The 25,238-nt window shown below is 40.7% G+C and overlaps 1 protein-coding gene across 1 annotated transcript in view; it reads right to left on the reverse strand.

Moving 5' to 3' along the window:
- The window catches only part of LOC143852601 (uncharacterized), a 34,362-nt gene extending 15,130 nt beyond the window's left edge, over positions 1 to 19,232 (reverse strand). The window contains exons 1-9 of the mRNA XM_077362061.1: positions 18,651 to 19,232; positions 17,730 to 17,924; positions 14,790 to 14,864; positions 14,497 to 14,664; positions 14,038 to 14,201; positions 11,731 to 11,949; positions 10,773 to 10,899; positions 8,584 to 8,772; positions 166 to 252 (exon numbers count right to left, since the gene is read on the reverse strand). Coding sequence (XP_077218176.1) covers positions 166 to 252; positions 8,584 to 8,772; positions 10,773 to 10,899; positions 11,731 to 11,949; positions 14,038 to 14,201; positions 14,497 to 14,664; positions 14,790 to 14,864; positions 17,730 to 17,924; positions 18,651 to 18,836 — 1,410 coding nt within the window. The 5' untranslated portion in view covers positions 18,837 to 19,232. The remainder of the gene's footprint in view (positions 1 to 165; positions 253 to 8,583; positions 8,773 to 10,772; positions 10,900 to 11,730; positions 11,950 to 14,037; positions 14,202 to 14,496; positions 14,665 to 14,789; positions 14,865 to 17,729; positions 17,925 to 18,650) is intronic.
- Positions 19,233 to 25,238: the final 6,006 nt, after the last annotated feature.

The following is a 25,238-nucleotide window of genomic DNA, read 5'->3' on the forward strand; positions in this document are numbered from 1 at the left end:
GTTAGAAAGGCCACATGAACGACATAAAATGATAGGATGAGATTTCAATAAAGCTTCGACATTAAAAAAATGACGGGAGATTTATGACAGATAAAATAAATGGACAAAAGCAAGACCTACATACAAATGAAACCTATCATCATATAACATCAAATTCAGACAAACCTGGCGGAGGAAAAATTTACTCGAGATAGAAGGATCAGCAACCTCAAGTAAACCAGCAGCAAGCACATCGGCAGAATGTTCCATTTCCTGTACATAACTTTTTGAATGACTAAATGCTTGACAGAGACATATTTTCTCAGTGGATAGATAAACTTAAAAACAAATGGTCAACATAAAGGGCATGAAATAATGAAGTTTGTATAATATCTTAAGAGGCAGAGCAAATGAAATCATATAAACAATGGTCCATTTATATTCATTGCCACTACATTCAAAAATGCATACACAGAAAGCTAGAGCTTGACCAGTTCACCCTCCTGTTCCTATAGATTCTCTCTCCTATCTATATTTGATTCATTAGTAGATCTCAACATGAATTTGGCTAATCTTTTACATCTTAAGCATTTTTTCCTCATTTGTTTTTTTTTTTTTTTTGAAATAGAAAATAAAGAAACGGGGCATTCCGAGAATTGAACTCGGGACCTCTCGCTTCCTCATTTGTTGTCTTTTCGTCGTGCTTTGCTTCGGTGGGCTGCCTTCTGTATTTTTTAAATGTTAAAAAAATAAGTAAATCTCAACATGTTCATGAATTGCTATCAACTAGGGGTGCAAGTTTGGCCCTGTCAGCCCTGACCCGCCCTGAGCCCGAACAGGGTCAGGGCTGGATTTTCCAACCCTGAGGGCGGGTCAGGGTTCATTTTTTTAGACCCTGACTCAGGTCGGGTCGGGTTCTGGGTTAATGCCTCGGGTACCCTGACCCGGCCCGACCCTAAGTTTTCTATTATAGAATTGAACCATCTGGGCATGTTTCTTTTGCTAATGTTTTCTATTATCTTGGATTGATGTTTCTTTAGATTATTATTATTAATTGTCTCTGTTGCCCGTCATGTTGTTGAATTCATATTGTCTTATTTTGTCCCCTTTCTCTGTTTATTGGTCATTTTGTACTATATGATAAGTGGTTGCTTTATTTTTGGCACTCTTAACAGGTATTTGAACTAGGGTCAATTAGGGCCGGCCCGGCCCTGCCCAATCAGGGCGGGCCAAGGCCAGCACTGAGCCTTGTAGGGCGGGCAATGGGTTGAGGTTTTTCGGGTTCCAGGGTTGGGCTAGGGTTTTGAAAAACCCGACCCAACCCGACCCTGTTGCAACCCTACTATCAACAGTCATGAAATCGATACTGATAGATTCATGAATCTTATCATTGAGACTTTAGCAATCATATTGACAATTTGGCATTCAATTTCTTAAATATTGGTAACTTTTCATGCAGAAATAAGAATACGCATGTGTTCATAATTGATATTCTGTCACAATTTTGAAAGGAAGGAATTAAGGTTCAGTGCATAAAAATATATTGCAACTCTATCATGAGTCATGACTATAAAACCTCAATTCCATGACTTTATCATGACTATAAAACCTCAATTCCATGACTTCATTTTTCCACTAATAGAGTATATTATTAAGCTCTGTATATAAGAGCAATGATGTCATCAGACACCAATCAAAGGTCTCTAATTGTCAACTCAGCACCCCTGCACAACCTGCTAAAAAACGTCAATAGGGATAGCTTTCTGATTGTTATATTATTTTGTGGCACCTGATATGCAAACAGGCTAAAAAAACGCCAATAAGGATGGCTTTCTGATTGGTATCTTATTTTGTGGCACCTGATGATATCTTTCTCTCCTAATAAATGCTTACCGTATAACATATACTGTTAACATTAATGGACTCATAAAGTTTCTAAACAATTGATATTCATTAAAATCTAACTCTTCCTTACCCCAGCTTCACTCCTTCAGTCAATGGTTCCTAGTGTTCATCAAACTTTAGGGTACAAATATTCTATGATCACGCCCATAACTCAATACTAGAATCTACTAGGGCACATAGAAAGGTCCATCTCTACACTATTTAGAGTATCGTGCCAAAGGAATACCAAATCCATCTGTAAAGAAATCATATGCGGACATCAGGAACCTGAAGTACATACATCGGCAAAAATGCCAGCTCATAAGAGTGTGCGCCTGCTTGCCAATGATCCCTTGGATCGTTGATCTACTTCTGTAAAGAAATCCTATGTGGTCATCAGGAACCAGAAGTACATACATTGACAAAAATGCTAGCTCATAATAGTGTTTGCTTGCCAATGCTCCCTTGGATAGTTTTTTTCTTTTTCTTTTTTGACACGATATAACATATATGAGCAGTCGAAGAGCTTTATTAGGTTGGTTTATTAGGTTTGATGCAGAGATTTATTAGGTTTGATGCAGTCGAAGTCTACGGTCAATGAGTACTTATCTAAGTTTGAAGAGCTTATGCTAAGATGTGATATCTCTGAAGAACTTTCCATGACTGTAAGCAAGTTTGTATATGGGTTGAGGACCGAGATTAAAAGAGAGGTCGAACTCCATGCCCCTAAGACTATGGAGGAAGCCAATCATAAGGCTCTTGAAATCGAAAAATATCTTAGGTACCCCAACCCTAGAGTGGAACTTCCCAAATGAGAGAGACCCACACGACTAGATCCCAGTCATCACAGCAAACTGGTAGAGTCGTCCAATTAGGACCAGTTGCCTCAAGAGGCAATAACATTGTTTCTAGAGGTAGCAACAACTTTAGTCCCATAATTAGCACTAATCGAGATAAAGAACCAGTAACTTCTACTTCTCGTCAAGGACCCGTAACTTCAAATTTCTGACAAGTCCCTCAAGGTCCTGAGTGTTTTAACTGCCACCAGAAAGGTCATATTGCCTCCTGTTGTCCATAACGCACCCTTACTATAGACGAGGACCATGGTGATCATCACCTTCGATGACCAAGATGACGAGCAAGAAGTCGAGCCGCTTGATCCGGTCGACTCGGCAAAAAACTATGACCTCGATGGAGCATATGATGGCCTTACGGGTGCAACTTGGGTCAGGTTCAACCCGATTTTTGCGCGGATTGGGTTGAACTTTTTCGGGTCGGGTTCGGCTCTGGGTTGAGAATTGTCAACCCGACTGCAAATCGGTGGGTTGGGTTGGGGTAACGGGCAACCCGACCCGCCCGTACCCGACTAATATGCTTCAGCTTTCACTTTTTTTTTAGACTTCTAATAGCTTTTTCACTTTCCAGTTTCCAACTTTCCATCGGAACTTAAGTTTCCAAAAAGTCTAAAAGACTAAAAAAACCCAAACCTAAAGCCCTAACCCTCTTTCTTCTCTTCAAACTTCTGCTTCATGAAGGAAGCACTGAAGCAGTGGCCTCCGTCTTCTTCGGGCTTCCGCCGACTGCCTTGCCTTCTCCCAAGTCTCTTTCTCATTTCGTTTGTTTTCTATCTTCTCTGCTCCATACTTCTTGAAATAGTCTCCCAAGCGGGTGTTGCCAAAATAAAACTCAAACCTGGACCACACCCGACACCGTACAAGGTCACTTGGGTTGATAAGACATTCCTACCTGTTTCGCAAAGGTGTCTTCTCCCCATCAAAATGGGAGATTACTCTGACAAGGTATGTTGTGATGTCCTCCCCGTGGATGTTGCCCACGTCTTACTTGGTCGCCCTTTGGATTTATGATATGGACGTAGTTCATTATGGGCGAGAAAATACCTATGTTTTTAAACATCGTAGTAAAACAATTAAGTTGAAACGCGCACAACCTACAGATAAAGTTAAAGGTTCCAAGCTTAATTCATCCTCAAAGCCAACCAAACAAAAGGGTCTCAATATTCTGAATCGCAAAGAATTTGAAGGAGCCAATCAAGAGACGGGACATATGTTGGCATTAGTGGATGAAGGAGCTATTCAGCTCCCATAGGAGCAACCAGCTAACCTACCATCTGAGGTCAACCAGTTATTACAGGAATTTAACGATGTGTTTCCTGATGAGCTTCCTGCAAAATACCACCCATGAGGGATGTTCAGCGTGCAATTGACCTGATCCTAGGATCTCAATTGCCCAACCTTCCACACTAACACATGATCCTCTTGAGCAAACTGAGTTACGCCAACAACAGAGCGTGATCCGAGACAGTCTTAGCCCTTGTGTTGTACCCGCGTTGCTAACACCAAAGAAAGACGGGTCATGGAGAATGTGCGTTGACAGTCGCGCCATAAATAAAATCACAACCAAGTACAGATTTCCAATATCCAGTCTTGAGGATATGCTAGATCTTTTAGCAAGGTCTCACTGGTATAAAGATCGATTTATGAAGTGGCCATCACCAGATACGGATTCGTCCAGGAGATGAATGGAAAACAGCCTTTAAAATACCAGACAGACTGTACGAATGGTAGTCATGCCCTTCGGGTTATCTAATGCTCCGAGTACTTCCATGAGGGTAATGACTCAAATATTACGTCCAGTTTTAGGCAAATTTGTGGTGGTCTACTTTGACGATATTTTAATCTTTATTCGATCTAAAGAAGTATATCTGGATCACCTTAGGCAAGTTCTTGAGATTCTTGGAGAAGCCAAATTTTATGCAAATCTCAAGAAGTGCTCATTTATGCAAACCCGGGTGATATTTCTTGGTTTCATTGTCTTGGAAAAGGGTGTTTCTGCAAACCCTGAGAAAGTAAAGGCGATTAATGAGTGGCCGCTTCCTAAGACACTTTCCGAGGTGAGAAGTTTTCATGGATTGATCCCCTTTTGTCGAAGATTTGTTAAGGGCTTTAGTACCCTTATTGATGTAGGACAGGGAAGAAAAATTGAGGAAATGGGAGAGAAATAGACAAAGGGGATAGAATTAGAAGAGTAGGAGACGAATATAACCTGAAGAAGAGACGAAAATAACCAGAAGAATAGACGAATTTAGAGAGAGAAGAGAAGAAATCAGAAGAGAAAAGAAGAAAACTAGAATTAGAGGGAGAAGATCTTTATTCAATATCGATAATCATCAAAAAGTTACTAAAATAAGAACTCTAAAGAGAATAAATTGCCTAAATTGGAAAATAAAATCATATAACTAAATAACATGGAAAATAAATTCCTAGAAAATCTAAAGGGCAAATATGCCTCTTATTTAGGCCTAAAATCTACATCACTTATGGCTCCAATAACGGAATGCATGAAAAAGGGGGAGTTCCGTTGGACCCCCGCTGCCACCAGAGCTTTCTAGAATATCAAACAAAAGATGATTGAGGCTCCTGCCCTAGTTCACTCTGACTTTTCTAAAGTCTTTGAGGTTTCCTATGATGTGTCGGGAGTGGGAATAGGAGGTGTATTGAGCCAAGAATGACACCCTGTAGCCTATTTTAGCGAGAAACTTAATGAGGCTAAACAGCGATATTCTACGTATGATAAGGAATTGTACGTTGTTATACAGGCGTTGTTTCATTGGAGGTATTACTTATTACCTAAGGAGTTTGTCTTGTATTTTGACCACGAAACATTAAAATACCTCCATTCACAAACGAAATTAAATCAAAGGCACGCTAAGTAGAAAGAATTTCTATAAGAATATACATTCGTCCTCAATCATCGGGTCGGAGTCGAAAATAAAGTCGTTGATGCCTTAAGTTGTGTGGGTATGGTCTTACAGTCTACGAGTATCAAGGTCATAGGATTTGATCGGTTGAAAGACGAGTATGCCACAGGTCCCGATTTTGGCATCATCTTTCAAGATGTCCATGATGATAATCGTCAAGACCATGTTGATTATTTTCATACAAGACGGTTATCTATTTCGAGGATCTAGGCTATGCTTCCCCGAACTTCACTTCGAGATTTCTTAGTTTGGGAATTGCATGCTGGAGGCCTAGCAGGACACTAGCAGGGAGAAAACAGTCGCGTTAGTCGATGATCGATTTCACTGGCCATCTTTAAAGAAAGACGTAGCGCAAATTGTGTCCCAATGTCGCACCTGCCAATTGGGAAAGGCGAAGAAGCAAAACACTGGATTATACACGCCATTGCCTATTCCTTATTCGTCATGGCAAGATGCCAGCGTGGACTTTGTCCTTGGACTGCCTAGGACAGCTAGATGACATGACTCCATCCTAGTTGTGGTAGATCGATTCTCACCGATGGCTCACTTTATTCCGTGTAGCAAAACAGCTGACGCTGTGCAGGTTGCTAAGCTATTCTTTAAAGAGGTAGGCAAACTTCACGGGCTACCTATTTCCATTGTGTCTGACAGAGATGTCAAGTTCGTTAGCTATTTTTGGGGGACATGTTGGAAACTCTTTGGAACCCAATTGAAGTTTTCATCAGCATTTCATCCACAGACTGATGGTCAGACTGAGGTCGTTAATCGTAGTTTGGGTGATTTGTTGAGATGTTTGGTAGGAGATCGTCCAGGGGATCTGTTATTACCGACTGCTGAGTTCGCATACAATAGTTCTGTTAGCGTTTTCCTCACCATTCTTTCAAAAAGTTACATGCTCAAGCCATTGGACCTTTTTGTATCCTTCGTAAGTATGGCCCTAATACATATTTAATAGACTTACCTGCTGATATGAATATTAGTCTCGTATTCAATATTGAAGATCTTATCACATATCGAGGTACCTTTGAGCCTCCTACTATGCCGACTGATGTTTCTACAAGTCGGACTGCCAGCTCTTCTGTTCCAGTCCCAGTTCCAATGGTTCTGCTAGTTCCACCACTTCCTGCAGACCAGATTGATGCTATACTTGCCGATGAGATCGTTTCATCACGCCATTGTGGTTTTCATCACTATCTTGTCAAGTGGCGTCATCGACCAGATTCCGACGCTATCTAGCTCACAGAGGAGGAGCTTCGTATTTTGGACCCCGATATCTTGGAGCAGTACCAGACTCTTCACTCTCTGAAGGAGAGTTCTTTTCAGCATGGAGAAATACGGAGATCAACGTCCCTTACAAGTTTATTCTCGGCAGGGCCGCCCTAGGGGAGCCCCGTAGATATCTTTTTATAGTTATTTTATTGTCTTAAGGATATTTTTAGGATTATTTGAATTATTAGGGTTATTTTAGTATTTACTGCTTTTAGGGTAGTTTAGCCTTTTAGGGATTCTTCATTTAGCAAGTTTCTTTCTTTTAGGATTGCTAATTGCCTCTTGAGTTCTTCTTCTTCTACTTCTCCCTAAATTCTTCCCTTCTACTTCTAATTCTTCTGTTCTTCATCTTTCTTCCTCTCTTCTAATTCTCTTCTCAGCCTACATCAAAGGGAGCAAATCTCCAAGGGAAAGCAGAATGATTATAAAACTAGATTTGGAAAAAGCCTATAAAAAGCTTGAATGGCCAATGTGGATTTTCAAGATGGATTTCAGAATGAAATGGACAGAATAGACCAATTGATGTATATCCGCTATTCTGTTATCGAATTTAATTAATAGGGGGGTGTTTGGTAGCTTCTCCCCATTGAGAGGTTTCAGAGAAGGGGATCCCCCCCCCCCCCTCCTCTCTTCTTTGCACTCAAGCAGTTATGACCATTGGATATTATAGGTGTATGTGCCTCTGAGTGGAATTCTTAGTGGCATAAAGGTTGGTCATGGTACCCAATGGACTCTCATCTTCAGTGTGTGAATGATACCATTATCATATCTTCAATCTCAATGGACCAAGTGGCATCAATTAAAATTCCTATTGAATATATTGAATCAATTATTCATCGTGGAGAAAATAATAGGGCTGACAGCATGGATAAATAAGGAGTTACTCGTTCTGAGTTAAGAGTAATGGGGTGGGATCTCCAATCTATAGAGAGTATATTATTCTTCTTGTTTCTAGGATTATAGCCACTTCCTGTATCCTTGTTCTGTTAACGATAAGGATACCTGTTCAAAAAATGCCAACAAATGAAGAATCTAGAACACAGAACACCCATAAAGCTTTTCACCATAAGTGCAAAAAAATGTGTGTTAATTCATGAAAGTTCATTAGTAAAACAAAGGTAGAAACCAGTCAAAGGGATGTGAACAGAAGTTTCTTGGTGTATGAAAGACCAATAACAGCTCAATTCACACGCTATGGATCCAAATGGTCTGTCATATTCTCTTAATCTATTGATACTTAAAACATGTATCCTGAAATAATATAGTAATAAATGTATAGGTAATAACAATTGATGATTTTTTTCAAACAAGTAAATGTAGTAATATATTGTTGATATCAAGGCAATCATTTGGAAGATAAATCAGTTTTAAGATCATCCTTAACTTTTTCGTATGCATCAACTTAAAATGCATTCTTCCAATGAATGAACTGAAATCTTACCAGTATTAGTCAAACTCCAACAAATGGCTTCAAGAACAAAGCAAACTCCCAATAAAGCACTTCATAAAATATAATTGAAGATATAATATAGAAGATGGTCTAGAATCAAATGACATGCAGTGCCAGAAATAGCTTATAAAACATAACTCCGTAAGAGCACAAAAGGTGGCCATGTATCCATGACTCCACAAGGAACAGAGCAAGTAACCAAATGTTGGAAGAATGCACTCACTTCTTTAAGAATAGCACCATCCAAATATGTCTTAGTATGAACATGGAAACGGCCATCCTTCTTTGTTTCTTGGAGAGAATGACCCCTCATTGCTTTTGAAACAGCAATTGCTAGCTTTTCATGGCGGTGTAATGCATGTGAACCTCCAACAATTACTACTTCTTGCCCAGAATGAACCATTTTCCGTACCTAAAATGACAAATCACAGCAACCATATAAAATATTCCATTCGGAGGATATCATCAGATTAGATGCAAAATATCCTCAAAAATAAACATACATTGGAAGCATATTTCTAAGTGTCAGTTGTTACATATTGGATCATACATGTCAGGTTTAAGAGGTTCAATATGATCCAAACCCTATTCATAGGCACCAGCAAAAAATAACCAGTTTATCAGGCATATCAGTCTTATTGACCTCTATCGGCTAACAAGACATTGATATTGCACCGTGTCAGTGTTGTCGATTTTTCTTTCGAGATCTAAGATGCATAAAAGTACAACCTGAAGCCATTCCATTGTACCTTTTTGGCATTTTCACTTATTTTCTAATATTTTCTCCACTATTACCAAGGTACGACCAAATCACTCTAAAATTAACCACCAATCAAGCATCAAAAACATGAATTGAAGAGCCAATCAATGAAATGAATGCATCAAAAACATCAAAAACTGAATGAGTGGGCCCACCATTTTACATCATGTTTGATTAAGCAGTGCCACCATTTTACCCTAATGCATGTATGTTGCGGGCCTACCATTTTACACTTCATGGTTCGATGGGGTTGGGCTCACTATTTTACACCCATGCACATTGTTTTGAAAATCTTATGATTTACTATTCAAATCAAATCTTATAGATTACGATTTGAATCCCATGATCGAATCTTAATTTTTATAAATCTTACGATTTCCAATTGAAACATACGATTCGATCGTAAATAGTACAATTTATACGATTACTGCGATTTATCCTAAATAAGTTTTGTATAAAAGAAAATAGAATTTTCTTTTGAAAGACCCCCTTTCCCTTCTGCATTAGAAGAAGCTTTCAAAAACCCTCTCGTGAGAAGGAAGATGATAGAGGAGGACGTCCAATGAATCTAACCACTTTAAACTAGTCAAACACACTGCATGTGCTTGAGGGCATTACTTACATCGAGATACATCGAGAGGGAAACAACTATAATCAGGACAACATTGGGAGGAGGTTCAATAAATCTAACCACTTTAAACTAGTCAAACACACTGCATGTGTTTGAGGACAACATTGATGACTTACCATTTTTTTATAATTGATGTTTGAATCTTAGAGAAATGATATGATCCTGTGTCTTTTAATAATTTTAAGATCATTATCCAATACGCATGGCTTTGGATGAGAAATAGATGATTAGTATGTGATGAGTTTGTAAGCAAACAAGTCACATTATGATATTGAGTAACTAATCATGGTATTATCTATTTAAATTAATAGATTTAGTTGAAAAATGAATAATTGGCTATTTTATTAAGGGAAGCGATATTTACGCCCCTTTTGATCACCAGGGACACCCGGTGCCAGTGTATCAATGACTAAAGGGGGGTAAATATACTTGACGTCAGAAAAATCCAGTGGTTTTGATTGCCACATACACTGGTGTTGGGTGTCTGTGGTGATCAAAAGGGGCGTAAATATCACCTCCCTTTATTAATCTCCAATTTGTTTATGACTTTATATATATATATATATATATATATATATATATATATATATATGTGTGTGTGTGTGTGTGTGTGTGTGTGTGTGTGTATAAATTTGAATTAATCTTACGATCTACAATATGATTCACGATCAGATACGATTCAAATCCTATTACGATTTACGATTCCATTCCGATTTTCAAAGCATAGCCCATGCAAAGCACAGTGGGGTCCACCAATTTACACCTCATGTTTTGATAGGTGGGGCCATCTCCACCAAACCCAAGCATAGGGTGGGGCCCACCATTGACACCTCATATTTTAACGTGGTGGACCACTATTTTACACACATGCGTGGGCCAAAAATGGTTGCGTGTGTAATTGTGTATCCTCTTATACTGCAAAAAAAAAAACGAAATAATAACAGCTGTGAATCAAGAAAAGAAAATGCCAATGATGTTTCCAAGTGAGAATGACTGAGAAAATTATCAAGAAATATCCAACCTCTCTCTCAATTGCCTGGATATCTATACTGTGATTATGGCCAGCTGCAAGGATATTGTATCGGTTATGATTTTGTAAGACAATGATCGGTATGAGTAACCTTGTCGCCAAGTCAACAGTCTCAAACCTGTTTCCAAACCAAAGAAGCATGAATTATGATAAATACCGTACAATAAGATAGAAAATAACAAAAGTCCATCTTATGAAGGCCCCAAGAAAAATTGACAACATAATATTTTCAACAAAGATGATTAAGCCACCTGTGAACCATTACACAAACAAAATCTTCCAGGGCCACATATTAGAGAACTTCTAATTTTGGTTCTCATGTTACTAGGAAACCATTTGGGTTATTCCATTAACATTTATGTAAATAATTGAACATGTTGAGTTACATTAAATTTAGCGAAATCCCGGATAAAACACATGAACAATACTAGAGTATATCATGCTTCTGCATCTGTTTGTTAAAAATCTTCTTTTACCAAGTTTTTTTTGTTTTTTGAGAGGTTCTTTTACAAAGTTATGACTGATAAAAGCAGTGTTTAAAAACGTGGATGCGGCACGGAACGCAAGTGATGAAAATCCTAGTCGACTCCGCACGACACAGCTGAGTACTCAGTTGACGTGGTCATAATTTGGGAGAGTTAAAGGATTTTTTATTGACTCTGTAGGGCAAAACAAGGAATACGGCGGCAAAACACGGAATGCGGCCAAAGGGAGTCAACTCGGGGGAGTCCACGATGACGCAGGGGAATTTTAAAACTATGGATAAAAGACATTCTAGTCAGATTTTACAGCAAATAAGAACTTTGCAGCCGAACTTCTGCATGAGGTATTCCTAGTGGTGTAGTAGTCAACTAAAGCAAAGAAGACCACAATGCATATTGGCTAATAGCTACTTGTATAAAGTGATAACAAAACCATTCAAAAAAAAAAAGTGATAACAAAGGAATACCTAACATCTGGAGCTATGACATGCTCAATGGTCGTTGAAATTAGAGCTGCAAGCTGGCCGACAAGAATATCATGACTTGAGGTAGTGCTAGCGGATACTGAACCCCTTGCGAAGATTAAATTCCATAATCGAGGGAGTGTTTTATAACTGACACTTCCTTCCTCGGTTTCTATCTTTCCATACGTGCAAGGTCCTGCTGAGAGATCGATGACAACAAATCTGTACAGCATGGACATGACATTAGTACCAAGGAATAGAAATTTTGAAACAAAAAGTATCTGTCAGTATCAGACAATGTTGTCAATATTAAAAAGACAGACCATGTATTCTGCTTTGCATGCAGGAATCAGTTGATTAAATCTGGAAATAAACATCAATCAGCCAAATGTAATAAGGACTACAACATTAGGCACTTGGGTATGAGCGTCATAACAAATGAAGTCATTGAGCATCACAGATGAGTCATGCAAAAATAAAACAGAACAAAGAATGCATATGAGACCTCACCAAAGATCAAGGAAGTAAAACAAAGAAGATGGAACTGCCAATAAAAGTGTGCTCTAATAAAATATTAAACCCCATCATCAAGATGAAAAGTGACAAATAAACGGCAGAGATATAGACTTGTAATTGCATATCTGCTTTAAATCTAATGACTCAATAGCATACTTGCATATGGAATAGAAACTAAACTGCATCAGTTCCTCCAAAACCATTGCGCAAGGCAAGCTCTCATAGAATTATTTTATATACTCTTCTAGGCTTTTCTTTTTGAACAAATAAAAAATTAAATGAAGAAGAGAAAAGATATACAAAACAAGGCTGAGCCGTAGTGCCCTTAAAAATTAAATTATATTATGCACTCATCAAGCCTTCCTCTTGAGCATTCTCCATCGAGGTTCCACAAGGCTTAGGGATTGTGATGTCTACTCTTCAAGGTGTGATGCCTAGGGTTCCCTTGGTGTAATGCCTAGGGTTCCCTTGGTGTGATGCCTAGGGATTGTTAGTGTGATTCTAGCATAATCTTCTTCTTTGGTGAGAAGCAAAAGCTTCTTTGGTGAGATGCCAAGCAAACTCATAGTGTGATGCCTGTAGACAAATATCTTATTTCTTCATTACTAGCAATCTATATTTCTGTTATTTTCTCTATTCTTTTAGTGGTTTCTTCCACAAAAGCAATCTACCCCGGAATTGAAAGTATTCCTTCCTCTTGACTAAAACATCAAAATTCTAATTTTCTTCCTGTTTTACTAATCCCATCTCACTCTAAACCTTGTGTCCCTTAATCTTGCTGAAACTTTTGTCTCCACCTTTCCGGCATACCTCTGTACTTTTCAAGCATACGTTGGCCCTTAGCCCTTTTCACTTTTTTGGCATGCGTTTGCATCCTTCCAAACCTACCCTAAACTTTATAGAAATATTTTTCCAATCTAATAACATATTTGAGGATCCAAAATCCTAATTTTCACTCATCTTTTTTACCCATATTCCCTACTACAACAAGTTTACTCTTGCCAATAAATTAAGGTCCCTACAGCATGCATAGACTATTTCCTCTGTGCATACCTTATTCCTCACCATAGTAGACTACAACCTGAGTAAAATCTTTTAAAGATACTCCCTTTCATAGATTTTTCATGCACTACCGCTGTTTAGCTGGGTTACAGTCGCTGTTAGCAACTTCGTGATTGTCAGGCTAACGTCAATAGATTTCCTTGACGCAAGAGATAAGATTCTTGTGTCAACCAATCCACGTATTAGACTAACAGAGTAGTGGCTCATCTCTTTGTTGGTAGTTCATGTGGACAACAGGAACCGGATTGTTGTACTTGCTTCCCCCACCCATTGTGAATCATAAATGAATTCTTAGAGATCAAGAAACCATTCTGCTACAAAATCGATGCACAGAAAGCAAAAAATCAAGTAAAACAGAGAAAATTCAACTATAAATAATCTTAAACAAGCAAAGAACGCAAGAAAGAGGAGATTGAAATCACAACATTCAAAAATCAGGGCTGGAATAACTCCTCTCTACACAACTTGCGAAAAAAAGTGTTGATAATCCCAAGAAAAAAGTACTTCCTATACCCAACAACATCAACCCAAACAAATTTCATATTTTCATCTATACTAATATTAGTCCTCAACCTACAAAAAAGGAAAACCCCGAATTCTCTTAATCGTCCTAAAATATATAACTCATGGGAGCTGCTCTATTTTGGCCATTTTGGCAATACTAAAAGGGGCCAGTGCATTTTATTGCTTATGAAATAGTAGAATTAATTATTGGTGCCATCTCGAACTTACCTTCCAGAGCCCAACCAAACTTGAGATGCTCCTCCTCCATGGTAACGATAACGGTAGATGTAATCTCCCTCTTGTTTCTTCATTTCTTCAGGCGTAAGCCCGTTAATTCGTCCATACATTAAACTTTCAAGATCAATGTCTTTGTTCCTAGGGTCCATTCTAACCTACAAGAGATGTAGCAGTAGCAAAAAGCAAGTAGAAAAGTAAGAGAAAAGTTGACATGATTTTTGGGAAACTGAACCACGCGTTTCCATACAGCAACATACAAAACCTATCGCTCGAAGAAAATACAGGGGACTAAGTTTGACAATAAATCGTTTTTTTCTTTTTTGGAATAGTGGGAAAAAATCAAGTTTGACAATAAATTGACAGGTAGGCTTTTTTTATGAGGCAATATATTGATAGTTTGACAGTGAAAGGAGAAACCAATAATGAATGTTGAAGATTCGTAAACTATACCTTATCAAAATTGACAATAAAAATCACACTGGGTACAGGCCTGTCCATCTCTGTTGCAGAATATCCACCATGATCCGTATCAAATATGAAAGAATACAATTTCTGAAATATTGGCTCTACGATAGTCGCCTCCACTTCAAACAAAGGGACCTCCCTCCCGTATTCGCTCTAAGAGTGAAAGGTAATTATTGTACTTTATTAACGGAAGAGTGATGCTTATTGTGTTTTTCTAAAGAGCATAGCGTGATTCACCATGAAATCAAATAGAGTGTCACGTTAGAAACAGCAATTACCTCTCTAGCAGTTCCAGCAGAAATCATAGCCTCCTTCAACGCCTTCTCAAGGGCCATTAATTCTGCTTGTCCAGCCTACATTCAACGATTCTTATATCAACTCTCAAGAGAGCAGAGGAACATACTTCCATACCATGAAAAGAAAAATGTATAGAAACCTCATTTTCAATTCTCACCTTCACTTCCTCAATCAGTAAGCAGCTAAATTAAAAAGGCACATGTCCTAAAAGTGATCAACTCGAAACTTATTAAATATAATAATTCGCCTGGTGATGCAATGGAAAGTTAATGTCTTGGTGTATGATAGCCATAGGCTTGACTGCTCCAGTCTAAAGTTTTAGCATTCTTAACCGAAGTCTATTGAGGGTCTAAAGTTTTAGCATTCTTAACCGAAGTCTATTGAGGGTTTAAAGTTTTAGCATTCTTAACGGAAGTCTCTTCTCCTTTTCAATAGAATTGCGAATAAATAGAATCATGTCATAATGATGTGATTGTCAGCATTGTCAGGGGATTCAACTTAATAAAAAATAACAGTAATAATAACTCAGCCAGTGCAAATCTACTCATGTGAGTTGATGATTGAAGCAGTAAATTTTTAATAAACTAGGACCCGCTAAAGAAGCTTTTCATTGACTTGGAAGGGAAATATTCAAACTCGAGCAAGAACTTGGCCAATGTAAAAAAGCAGTCAACTCGGGTGAGTGGATTATTTACTCGCAAAGTTTTTAAATAGTGATAATAATAAGTTAATAACTATGGTGACACAAAGAGTTGTTATAGTTGCATCATCATAGTTCAAAGTTCTCTGTGATATCCCTTGGGAGGAGCTTGTGATTAGGCTGATCAATCTCTCTGTGATTAGAGCGCTGATTTCTTTTCATGAGTTCAGTTGTATGGTGTTGTAGTTTCTGTTTTCCCTTATCTTTGGGTCTGTTTTCTTGTGGGTTCTTATGTTTGTTTTGGCTTGTATTTTCCTTTGTTTTCCCCTCCATGTTCAGGGGTTTGTTCTTGAGCCTCATGTAATCTCTTTTGTTGTTTTTATTAATATATCTGGTCGGGGTCCTGCCTAACCCCAGCTTACCCATCAAAAAAAAAAAAAAAAATAGTTGCATCATCATGGTAGACTTGATGAATAACATATATTCAATTCAATAAATATGTAGTTGAGATGTATGTTTCATGCTATTTCAGATAAAATTATTTTACAGAAAAAATTGCTATAATCTATGGTTTCTAGTAGTATTCTCAGTACAGATTAAAATAAATAATCAAGCAAAAACTTGAACTCATGAATGATATTATGCTGCGATAGATACATATAGTGTTTATTTTCAATTCGCTGATCTTTGTGGAAGTAATAAAACATCATAATAGTTCAAAGTTCAAACTGATCAATAACATAGATTTCAAGTAAGCAATAGACCCAATTTTCATATAAATCCATAAAGAATAATTTTATGATTGATTAAATAAATCATTGCCGAACCTGTAATGGCTGATACACAGTGAAAGTATAGATTTTTAGAGACGAACACAGGAAGTGGTACGATTAAAAACCCAATTCCAGAAACCCGATTCCATGGTGAATACGGTTAAAAGAAAGGCAAATATATGTTAACAATTCCTATGATGAGTGAACTACTGAAAATAGACGAAATTAAAAAAATAAGTCTTAAGAAGCATGTTTTATGGCAAAGGCCACCAAATACAGAGTTGAAACATGTGCAAATTTATCGATATTCGACAGATCAACCTAAAAGGGTGAATATTGCTAACGGATTTTCATAGATAAAACCGAGTGCATATAAGCAAACTAACTACATCCCTAAAGTCCCAAACATATAGTTAAAGGGAACTCCTTTAATACGACCCATTTAATGAAGTTTTCTCCTTGCATGGTGGTGGATGCCTTACTGCAGAAAATCCATGTTATTGGCATCTTGGGTCTTTAGAGATCCATATCCACAAAAAATCTAAATAAATGAGCATATGGCAAGCCAACCAGGTAGTGTGCATGTCTGCATTTGAAACTTGGTCAACTTACACAGCTCCATTATGTTATACATACATGCTTGCAGGAGGCATTGATATGTTAACAACTCCTATGATAAGTGAACTGCCAAAAACAGACAAACTATAAAAAAAGTATTGAGAATCATGTTTTTCGGCACACATCCACCGAATACAGACTTGAATCATGTGGAAATCTGCCAATATTCGACAGAAACAACCTAAATGCATGAATATTACTAACGGATTTTCTTACATAAAATTGAGAGCATATCAGCAAACTAACTGCATCCATAAACATCATTATGATAGAAGGGAACTTCTTTAATACAACCAATGAAGTTTTCTCCTTGCACAGTGGTAGATGCCCTACTGCAGAAAATCCACGATATTTGCATCTTAGGTCTTTAGAGATCCATATCCACAAAAAATCTAAGTAAATGTGCATATGGAAAGCCAAGCATGTAGAGCGCATGTCTGCATTTGAAACTTGATCAACTTACACACCCCCGTTTTGTTTCCATCCATTTCTTTTTTGTTGAAATTTGTTCTGGTTACAGAACAAAAAAGAAATGGTTCAAGCCTTCAATGTGAAGCATAATAAATAATCCAGGGAGCCTCCATGATTGTTAGATTACTCCAGCTTCTTAATTTCGAAGTATCACATCAGTAAGATACAGTATTTGGATCCCAAGTAATATTAGAAAAATAACAAATGGAACTGGGACAGACAGACGGATGGCCTAACATAACTTCAAATGAAATTACCTAGTATGCTTCGTTCAAAATGATTGTAGTATAAAGCTGAAGACCATATCTAGCACAGTCCGTAAAAAAATATTTACACTCATACTACAAAACGAGACATTTGAACTTTCTGGAGGAGACATGAAATGAGCCAATTTCATAAATAGTTTTAAGAAAGCTTACAGGAAAAGCATTATAGATGATATGATGTTCGATGTCAAGCAGCTCGCCGGTCTCCAAACATGCAGGCCGATGCGATGGGAAGCTGATTTTCATGAATTCTTCGAGCTTGTGGGAATCTAGAGTGAACCTGTAGCCCCCGTCACCGTTGAAACCGACAAGAACAATATTAACTTCAAGCGGAACCTGGAAAGGAACCTGCACGGCACTTGCACTCATAGTCAAACTTCAATATCAAATATCTCTTTTATTTAAAATAAAAATGTCAAATCCTAAATAATCAAAACCTATAAACAGAATCTCCAAGACAATAACATGTTTTGAAAGAAAAATTAAACTCAAATAGAAAGAACACATATTTTACAAGCAAATCATCTCCACTGCCCTCTTCAATCCTCAATCGTAGACATTAGCCAAAAAACGCTTGCGGGGAAAAAAAAATGAAAAAGACAGGTGCGAATTCCCATTGTAAAATACATTGCAATGAGGACAAAGCTCATATTAATTTATCTGTTATAATCTAACTTTAAAACCATTCAAAATTTAGAAGAAAAAAAAAAAGGATCAGCAGAGAGACTTTAATTCAAGCATCTGTGGAAAAAATAATAAATAAATGCGATGGAAAATTTTGGGATTTCCTATGGTCAATCAATATTGTGTGAAGTAAGATCAAGAGGGAGGTGTAAAGAGATGTCCATCGATAGAGCCAACAACAAAAGCCAAACTGCTCACAAGCTTGCATATCAGTTTCAATTATGTACAACTCTCATTGGGTTGCAGTATCAGTCGGTTCAAACATGAAACGTTCATTCAGAGAGCTGAAACTTTTCCATATAATCATGAATCCGAATGCCAAATCATCCTTCCCTATGAGATCGATAACGGAAGTAAGGGAGGAATCGAAAAAGGCAACAAAAAAAATACCTCGGCGCGAGAATGAAGCATGTGGCGAACATCGGAACGGATAGTGTCTTTGACGTCGTGGAAAGCGCTGTGATGCCACTGCGGATGGCCGGGATCCCTCCGGAAAGCTTGTGGCGCCGATTCTGATCCAAGGACTAGGAAGCATACAGAGACAGCCAGCAGCGTCGAGAGAGAAAGAGATCTCATCGTTTCGAGAGATGGTAGGGAAATATCTCTCGGTAGATTGTTCCTTGTTTTCTTGAACGGCTTTTAATAGAGAGAAGTAAACCCTAGATTTCGACTTTCGTGGATCTCTGCCATGGGTGGTAAGAGATGACGAGGGGGTTTTGATCGCTCACGCGAACCAACCAGGTGAAAGTGGAAGATGAGGGTTTTCGCTTCGATTACATAAGAATCCTGTTCTTTCTTTTTTCTGTTCTTTGGAGATGATATTTTCACCCCTCTGCAGTAGGCATTTGCCCCCGTTATAACGTGAACAGTGAGGGGCAGTCACTGTCCTACACTAAAGAATGGAAACCCGACCCGACCCGACCCGAGAAACTATTTTGCGTAGGGTCGGGTTTTCCTGTAATAACTTACACCCTACCGACCCGAGTTGCACCCCTACATAAAACCCTTTTCGTTTTGGGAAATGATTTACACACTTGAATGTTTTGATAAAGATGCGTGAAGCATCTTATCTTATAGTACTTGAAGGGCTTAAAAAGCTTTTTGATGACCGTAATATTCTACTGAAAACCCTTTAAATGCTACCCGACAAGATGCCACGCCCATCTTTATCAAACATGGGAGTGCTGAAATCATTTCCCCTTTTTTTGTACCGGTATATCCTTAAAACCGTTCACATATAAGGAACGGGAAATGATCTCCCCATTCACAAATTTGATAATGACCCTCCTCTCTATATTTTAAGCTTTTCTAGCTAAAATTCCCTTGGAAAACACTCTTAAAATCCAATTAAACTCGGGACCGATCTGAGACACGACTCATGATATTTTGAGATTCTGTAATGATCGTTTGCTTTCGTAATATAAGTAAGCTGTTGATATTGGCACTGCCATGCTCTGATAGTTGCATAAACTCCCCTTGTCTTAGTTTTAAGGAATAATAAAACTCCCGGATATTGATTTGGATCATGTAAAGCATTAGGTGAGGCAGAGAGAGAGAGAGAGAGAGAGTGTTTGTTGGTAACCTTGTTACTAGCTTTTTTATGTCCACAGCAGAATAGTTCTCAATTACATCAAGGCATTAATTGTATCCCTCAAGTATGTTTAGCCGCACCCATAAAAAAAAAAGCCATGTTTAGCGGTAGACAACCTATTTTCAACTATAAGCCTGGGCATATATTGATAAATTTAAGGGTGTCTAGAACTAGACTCCGTATTTTCAACTCCATCTAGACTTGGATGGTCTATTTCAATGGAATCTTGTTTTCACCCATTTATTAATTTAAAACTGGTCACATGGGACCGAGCCATTGGCAGATAATATGTCTGCTAGAATTAAAGCAATTACATACGAACGATCATTTTCTCTGATATAGAGTTGGTAGTTATCTCTAACAACTTAAATTTTGAAATTCAAAATGGAAGTTGACAGTTACAATGGTTTTCCCTCATATAGGTGTGGAGTAATTACGAGCAGTACCATTAGAAGCCTACACAAAGGAACAATTGTTTCCAAATAAAAAAGGTCTCAGAACCAACATCAAACATGCATTAATATATCTTTACATCAATTTACTTTTTTCGTATTGTCATTTACTTTTCATTAGTTGTAGTTCGGTATGAGAATTGAAGATTTGATGAAATGGATTCATTGTCTCCTATGAGAATCTCTCTTTGATTCTACATCCATCACACCGGTGTTTGTTTGTGCTATTTAATTAAGAATTTAATTAGATTTGATCCGTTGCATTTTGCATGCATGGACATTAAAGTCATCACTTTGGCAATGCCTCATTTAAAATTCATTATGTCTAAAAGGCATTATAGCCAGAGGAAGACGTGGTGTTCTCCTCTTCTTCTCAATCGCCTGAAATCGAATCCAAGTGGACGGAATTGTTTACCCGCCGTATTCAATTTTCGGCACTCAATTTACAAATTGGCACGCCCACACGTTCAATAGAATCCATACACACCACTCGCAATAATAGACCACACCACTCGCAATAATAGACCGCTTTTACAACCGGGTAATCAACAATAAACAAATCTAGACTTACATAAATTGTTCTCGATATATATGGACTTTAGACTTATGAGAGATTTGGTATATGCAGATTGAAGGAGCTTCACTCAGCTAAGGGGAGCTCGAAATTTGCTTAGAGGTCCAACAATCTCACCTATTTATCCATGTCATTTGAGTTTCAGTCCCACTCAACCTCAAACGCCTTGCATATCGGCCTTTTGATACAATACGTAGTATTAGTTGGAATTAGATGCTGGTTAACGTGGGATCGAGCCATTGGCGGATAATTTGTCTACTAGAATTAGAGCCATTATTTACGAACAATCATTTTCTCCAAGATAAAGATGGTCGTTGTCTTTAAAATATTGAAGTTTGAAATTCAAAAATGGAAATTGACAGTTAGAGTGGTTTCCCTCCCAAAGATCTGGAGCAATTACAAGCAATCCTTATATATATATATATATATATATATATATATAAGGGGATGCTTGTTGTGGGACCGGCCTCACTAGGGGGCTTGCCTATTTGATTTATCATATGGCAGATTTGCTAGTCAATTAGGCTATGTTTGGTTGCCACATGCCTGGATAATCCATGATAATCCAAGCAAAAAATGCACTTTTGTTTGTTTACCAATTTAGCATCACGGTCACCGGAAACTACTGGATAAGAATCACATGTAGTTATTGCTTGTCTGGTGAGGTGGCACCTATGTTTTCTCCTTATACCTTCAATGCCCCATTTCTCCAAAATGGTTGAATTCTTCAAGTATAATTTTCCTTTTTCTCTCTCTTCCCTATCTCTCTCCTTTTTCTATATATCGGTAACGACACCTGATGGGGTCCGAACTCAGCAATCAATTGGCTGTTGACACGTGGCCCTCACAGGGACCACTGCAAAGCCAACACCTGTCCCTGCTAAGTATGACACCTGGACCAATCAGGGACTTCCACCTGCCCCTCCTAGGTATGAGACCTGGTCCATACAGGGGCCACCACCTGTCCTGGACAGGTGGCTCAGAACCACTATAAATAGCCTTCACTTGTGCTAAGGTGAGGGATCTGAGATCAAAACCCTAAGCTTTTTGCTCTGACATTGCTCTGCACTCCTGCTCATACTGACTTGAGTGTCGAAGCGCCCGTCCGGAGCACCACTCCGGGTTGGTCTTCTGACCATTTGTCTTCTTGTCTGTGCCCTTGTGCAGCGCAGGACTTCATTAGCCCTTCAGCTGTGGCTTGCCAGATCAGCATTTCTGGCCCTACCATAACCTGTTACCAATTTTAGACCTAACAGATTTGGCGCCATCCGTGGGACTCCGGAACGAAAAGCTGTTCGGAACCTCACTCAAGCAATGGTAGGAAAAAACGGAAAGCATGTGCCAACCTCCCGGACGACCCGGGCTACAGCCCCCCGCGAAGGAAGAAGCGAGCGACTGGCCTCGCAGATAGAGGCCGGGGCGGTCGGGGAGCAAAGTCCGACTCGCTCGGACCGCTCAGACCCTACCCCGACCCCAAGGGAGATGCGGGCCCTTTTCCAAGAAATGACCGCTGTGATTGCGCAGTTCAGGGCTCCGGCCCCCGCACTCCAGCAGCACCCAGCCGAGGCTTCTCAGCCCACCCAGAGGAGGGGGAGCTCCCGCAGAGAGCACACGCCCCTGCCCCGGGAGCAGACTCGTCACTCCACAAGACGAGATCACCTCTCCCGGGACAAGCATGTGCGCCCCGAGCCTCGCTTACATCACCGGTCACGATCTCCTTCCGTACAAAAGCATGGTAGCAGGAGAGACCCCATGCACGGAGAAGGATCGCGGCACCGGCGAGGAAGCCCGGCCAGTCAGTCCGGCTCTGCTATGAGCCCGCCGGCAAGAAGAGAGAGGCCCGTCCACCTGGCAGAGAAAAGAGACGACCCGATGTTGCTAAGGATCCAGCAGATCGACAACCGGATTGAAGAGCTCGCCAGAGAGCAGGGCCGGCCTGCCTCCCGGATCTTCACAAGTGCTCCCCCATTTACGGACAGAGTGCTCAGCGCGGCGGCCCCCGCGGGCTGGAAGATGCCGCAGCTTTCGCAGTATGACGGGACCACCGACCCCGTGGACCACCTGGAGACTTTCAGGACTACAATGCTTCTCCACGGGGCGTCGGATGGATTCCTTTGCCGGGCATTCCCCACCACGTTGACTGGAGCAGCGAGGGACTGGTACTCGCGGCTCAAACCCAGGTCCGTGGACAATTTTGATGACTTTGGGGACGACCTGGCCCGTCACTTTATGAGCAGCAGAAGACCCAGGAAGACGACGGCTTCGCTGATGGCCCTCAGGCAGGGAGATGATGAGGCCTTAAAAGCGTTCGTTGGTCGCTTTAATAGGGAAGCCCTTCAGGTCTCCAACCTGGATCCCTCCGCGGCCACGAATGCCCTTCTGGTCGGCGCCCGATCAACTGACTTCAGACGAGGAGTGGCCCGCCGCAATCCGCAGTCCCTCGCAGACCTGATGGCCGGGGCGGAGGAGTACATCTCGGTGGAGGAAACTCTCGCCGCCCTGAACTCTGCTAACAAGAGAAGGCCTGAGGAGAAGAACCCTACCAAGCAACGTAGGGATGATAAATCTCAGAAGAAGGAGAGGAGCCCTTCCCGCAGGGAGAGAAGCCCTTCCCGAAAGGGGAGAAGCCCCCACCCGAGAGAGCATTACACACGGCTGACCGCGTCCAGAGCACAGATCCTGGCAGCCATTCGGGAAGAGGATTTCATCCGGTGGCCGGAGAGGCATACCTCGTCGGCGAAAAGAAACATGTCCCAGTACTGCAGGTTCCACAAGGACCACGGCCACGACACCAACCCGTGCCTTCATTTGAAGGAGGAGATCGAGCAGCTGATCAGCAGAGGGTTCCTCGGAAGGTACTTGAAAAATGATGACAACAGAAGAGAGCGTAAGGACAAGCCGAGGACCAGAGGCAGAAGCCCCCGGGGCGCTCAACCTCTGGGCGACCGCATCCAAGCTCCTGCGCTGGCCAGCCCCCCTCCTCAGGTACCTCAACCTCAACCTCATGGTGTTATTGGTACCACTTCAGGAGGGCCGACCGCGGGAAGAACCTCTTCATCAGCCCGCAGGACTTATGCCCGGCAGGTCAACGCCGTCAATACCTGCAGCAAGAAGGCTAGGCTAGAGAACGAGATATCCTTTTCAGATGCAGATCTCGACGGCCTGATCCTTCCGCATGATGATGCCCTGGTCATCACCATGCTGGTGGCGAACTGGGAAATGAAGAAGATCTTGGTCGACAACGGGAGCTCCGCAGACATCCTCTATTATCACGCCTTCGAGCGGATGCTGATCGGAACCGACCGTCTGAAGCCGGCCAACTCTGATCTGTTCGGGTTCTCCGGAGAAGTTGTCAAAGTTGAAGGGCAGATCGAGCTTCCAGTTCTTATCGGGGAGTCGCCCTGCCAGTCCGTCGCCATGGTGAACTTCTTGGTGGTAAGGGCCAAGTCGGCCTACAATGCTATCCTGGGTCACCCCGGCCAGAATCTCCTCCGAGCCGTTCCCTCCGCCTATCATCAGAAGATGAAGTTCAGTACACCAGGGGGCGTAGGGGAAGTCAGAGGGGATCAGCCCCAGTCGAGGCAGTGCTATGCAGCGGCACTGAAAGGGAAGAATGCGTCCGAGTCTCTGCTGATCGAGCTGTTTGATCTAAGGGACGAAGCCCAGATCATAGTAAACGAGCCGGCCGAGGACCTTATATCTATCCCGTTGTACAGCGATGACGACCAGAGGGTTGTCCAGATCGGCTCTGCCCTGTCAGAGGCCGCGCAGCAGGATCTTGCTCAGTTCCTCAGAGCCAATGTAGATGTCTTTGCCTGGGCTCCTTCAGACATGCCCGGCATCGACCCTGCAATTAGCACTCATGAGCTCGGGGTTGATCAGACCTGCAAGCCCGTGAAACAGAAGAGGAGGCACTTTGCACCGGAAAGGCGAAGGGCCATTAGAGAAGAGGTGGAAAGGCTTCTGAAGGCCGACTTCATCCGCGAAATCCAGTACCCGGACTGGCTCGCGAATGTTTTGATGGTGAAGAAGTCTAATGGGAAGTGGAGGACCTGCATAGATTTTACGGATCTGAATAAGGCCTGCCCGAAGGACAGCTACCCGCTCCCAAAGATCGATCAGCTCATCGAGGCTACTGCAGGTCACGAGCTGCTAAGTTTCATGGACGCCTTCTCAGGATACAATCAGATCAGAATGCATGAGTCCGACATTCCGAAGACATCCTTTGTAACCGATCAGGGGACTTATTGCTATCGAGTTATGTCTTTTGGACTGAAGAACGCAGGGGCCACCTACCAGCGGCTCGTCAACAGGCTGTTCAAATAGCAGATCGGCCGCAATATGAAAGTATATGTGGACGA

This window comes from Tasmannia lanceolata, unplaced genomic scaffold (genome assembly GCF_043159265.1).
Source record: "Tasmannia lanceolata isolate RefF3 unplaced genomic scaffold, GAP_Taslan_0.1 ptg000019l, whole genome shotgun sequence".
Lineage (NCBI taxonomy): Eukaryota > Viridiplantae > Streptophyta > Magnoliopsida > Canellales > Winteraceae > Tasmannia > Tasmannia lanceolata.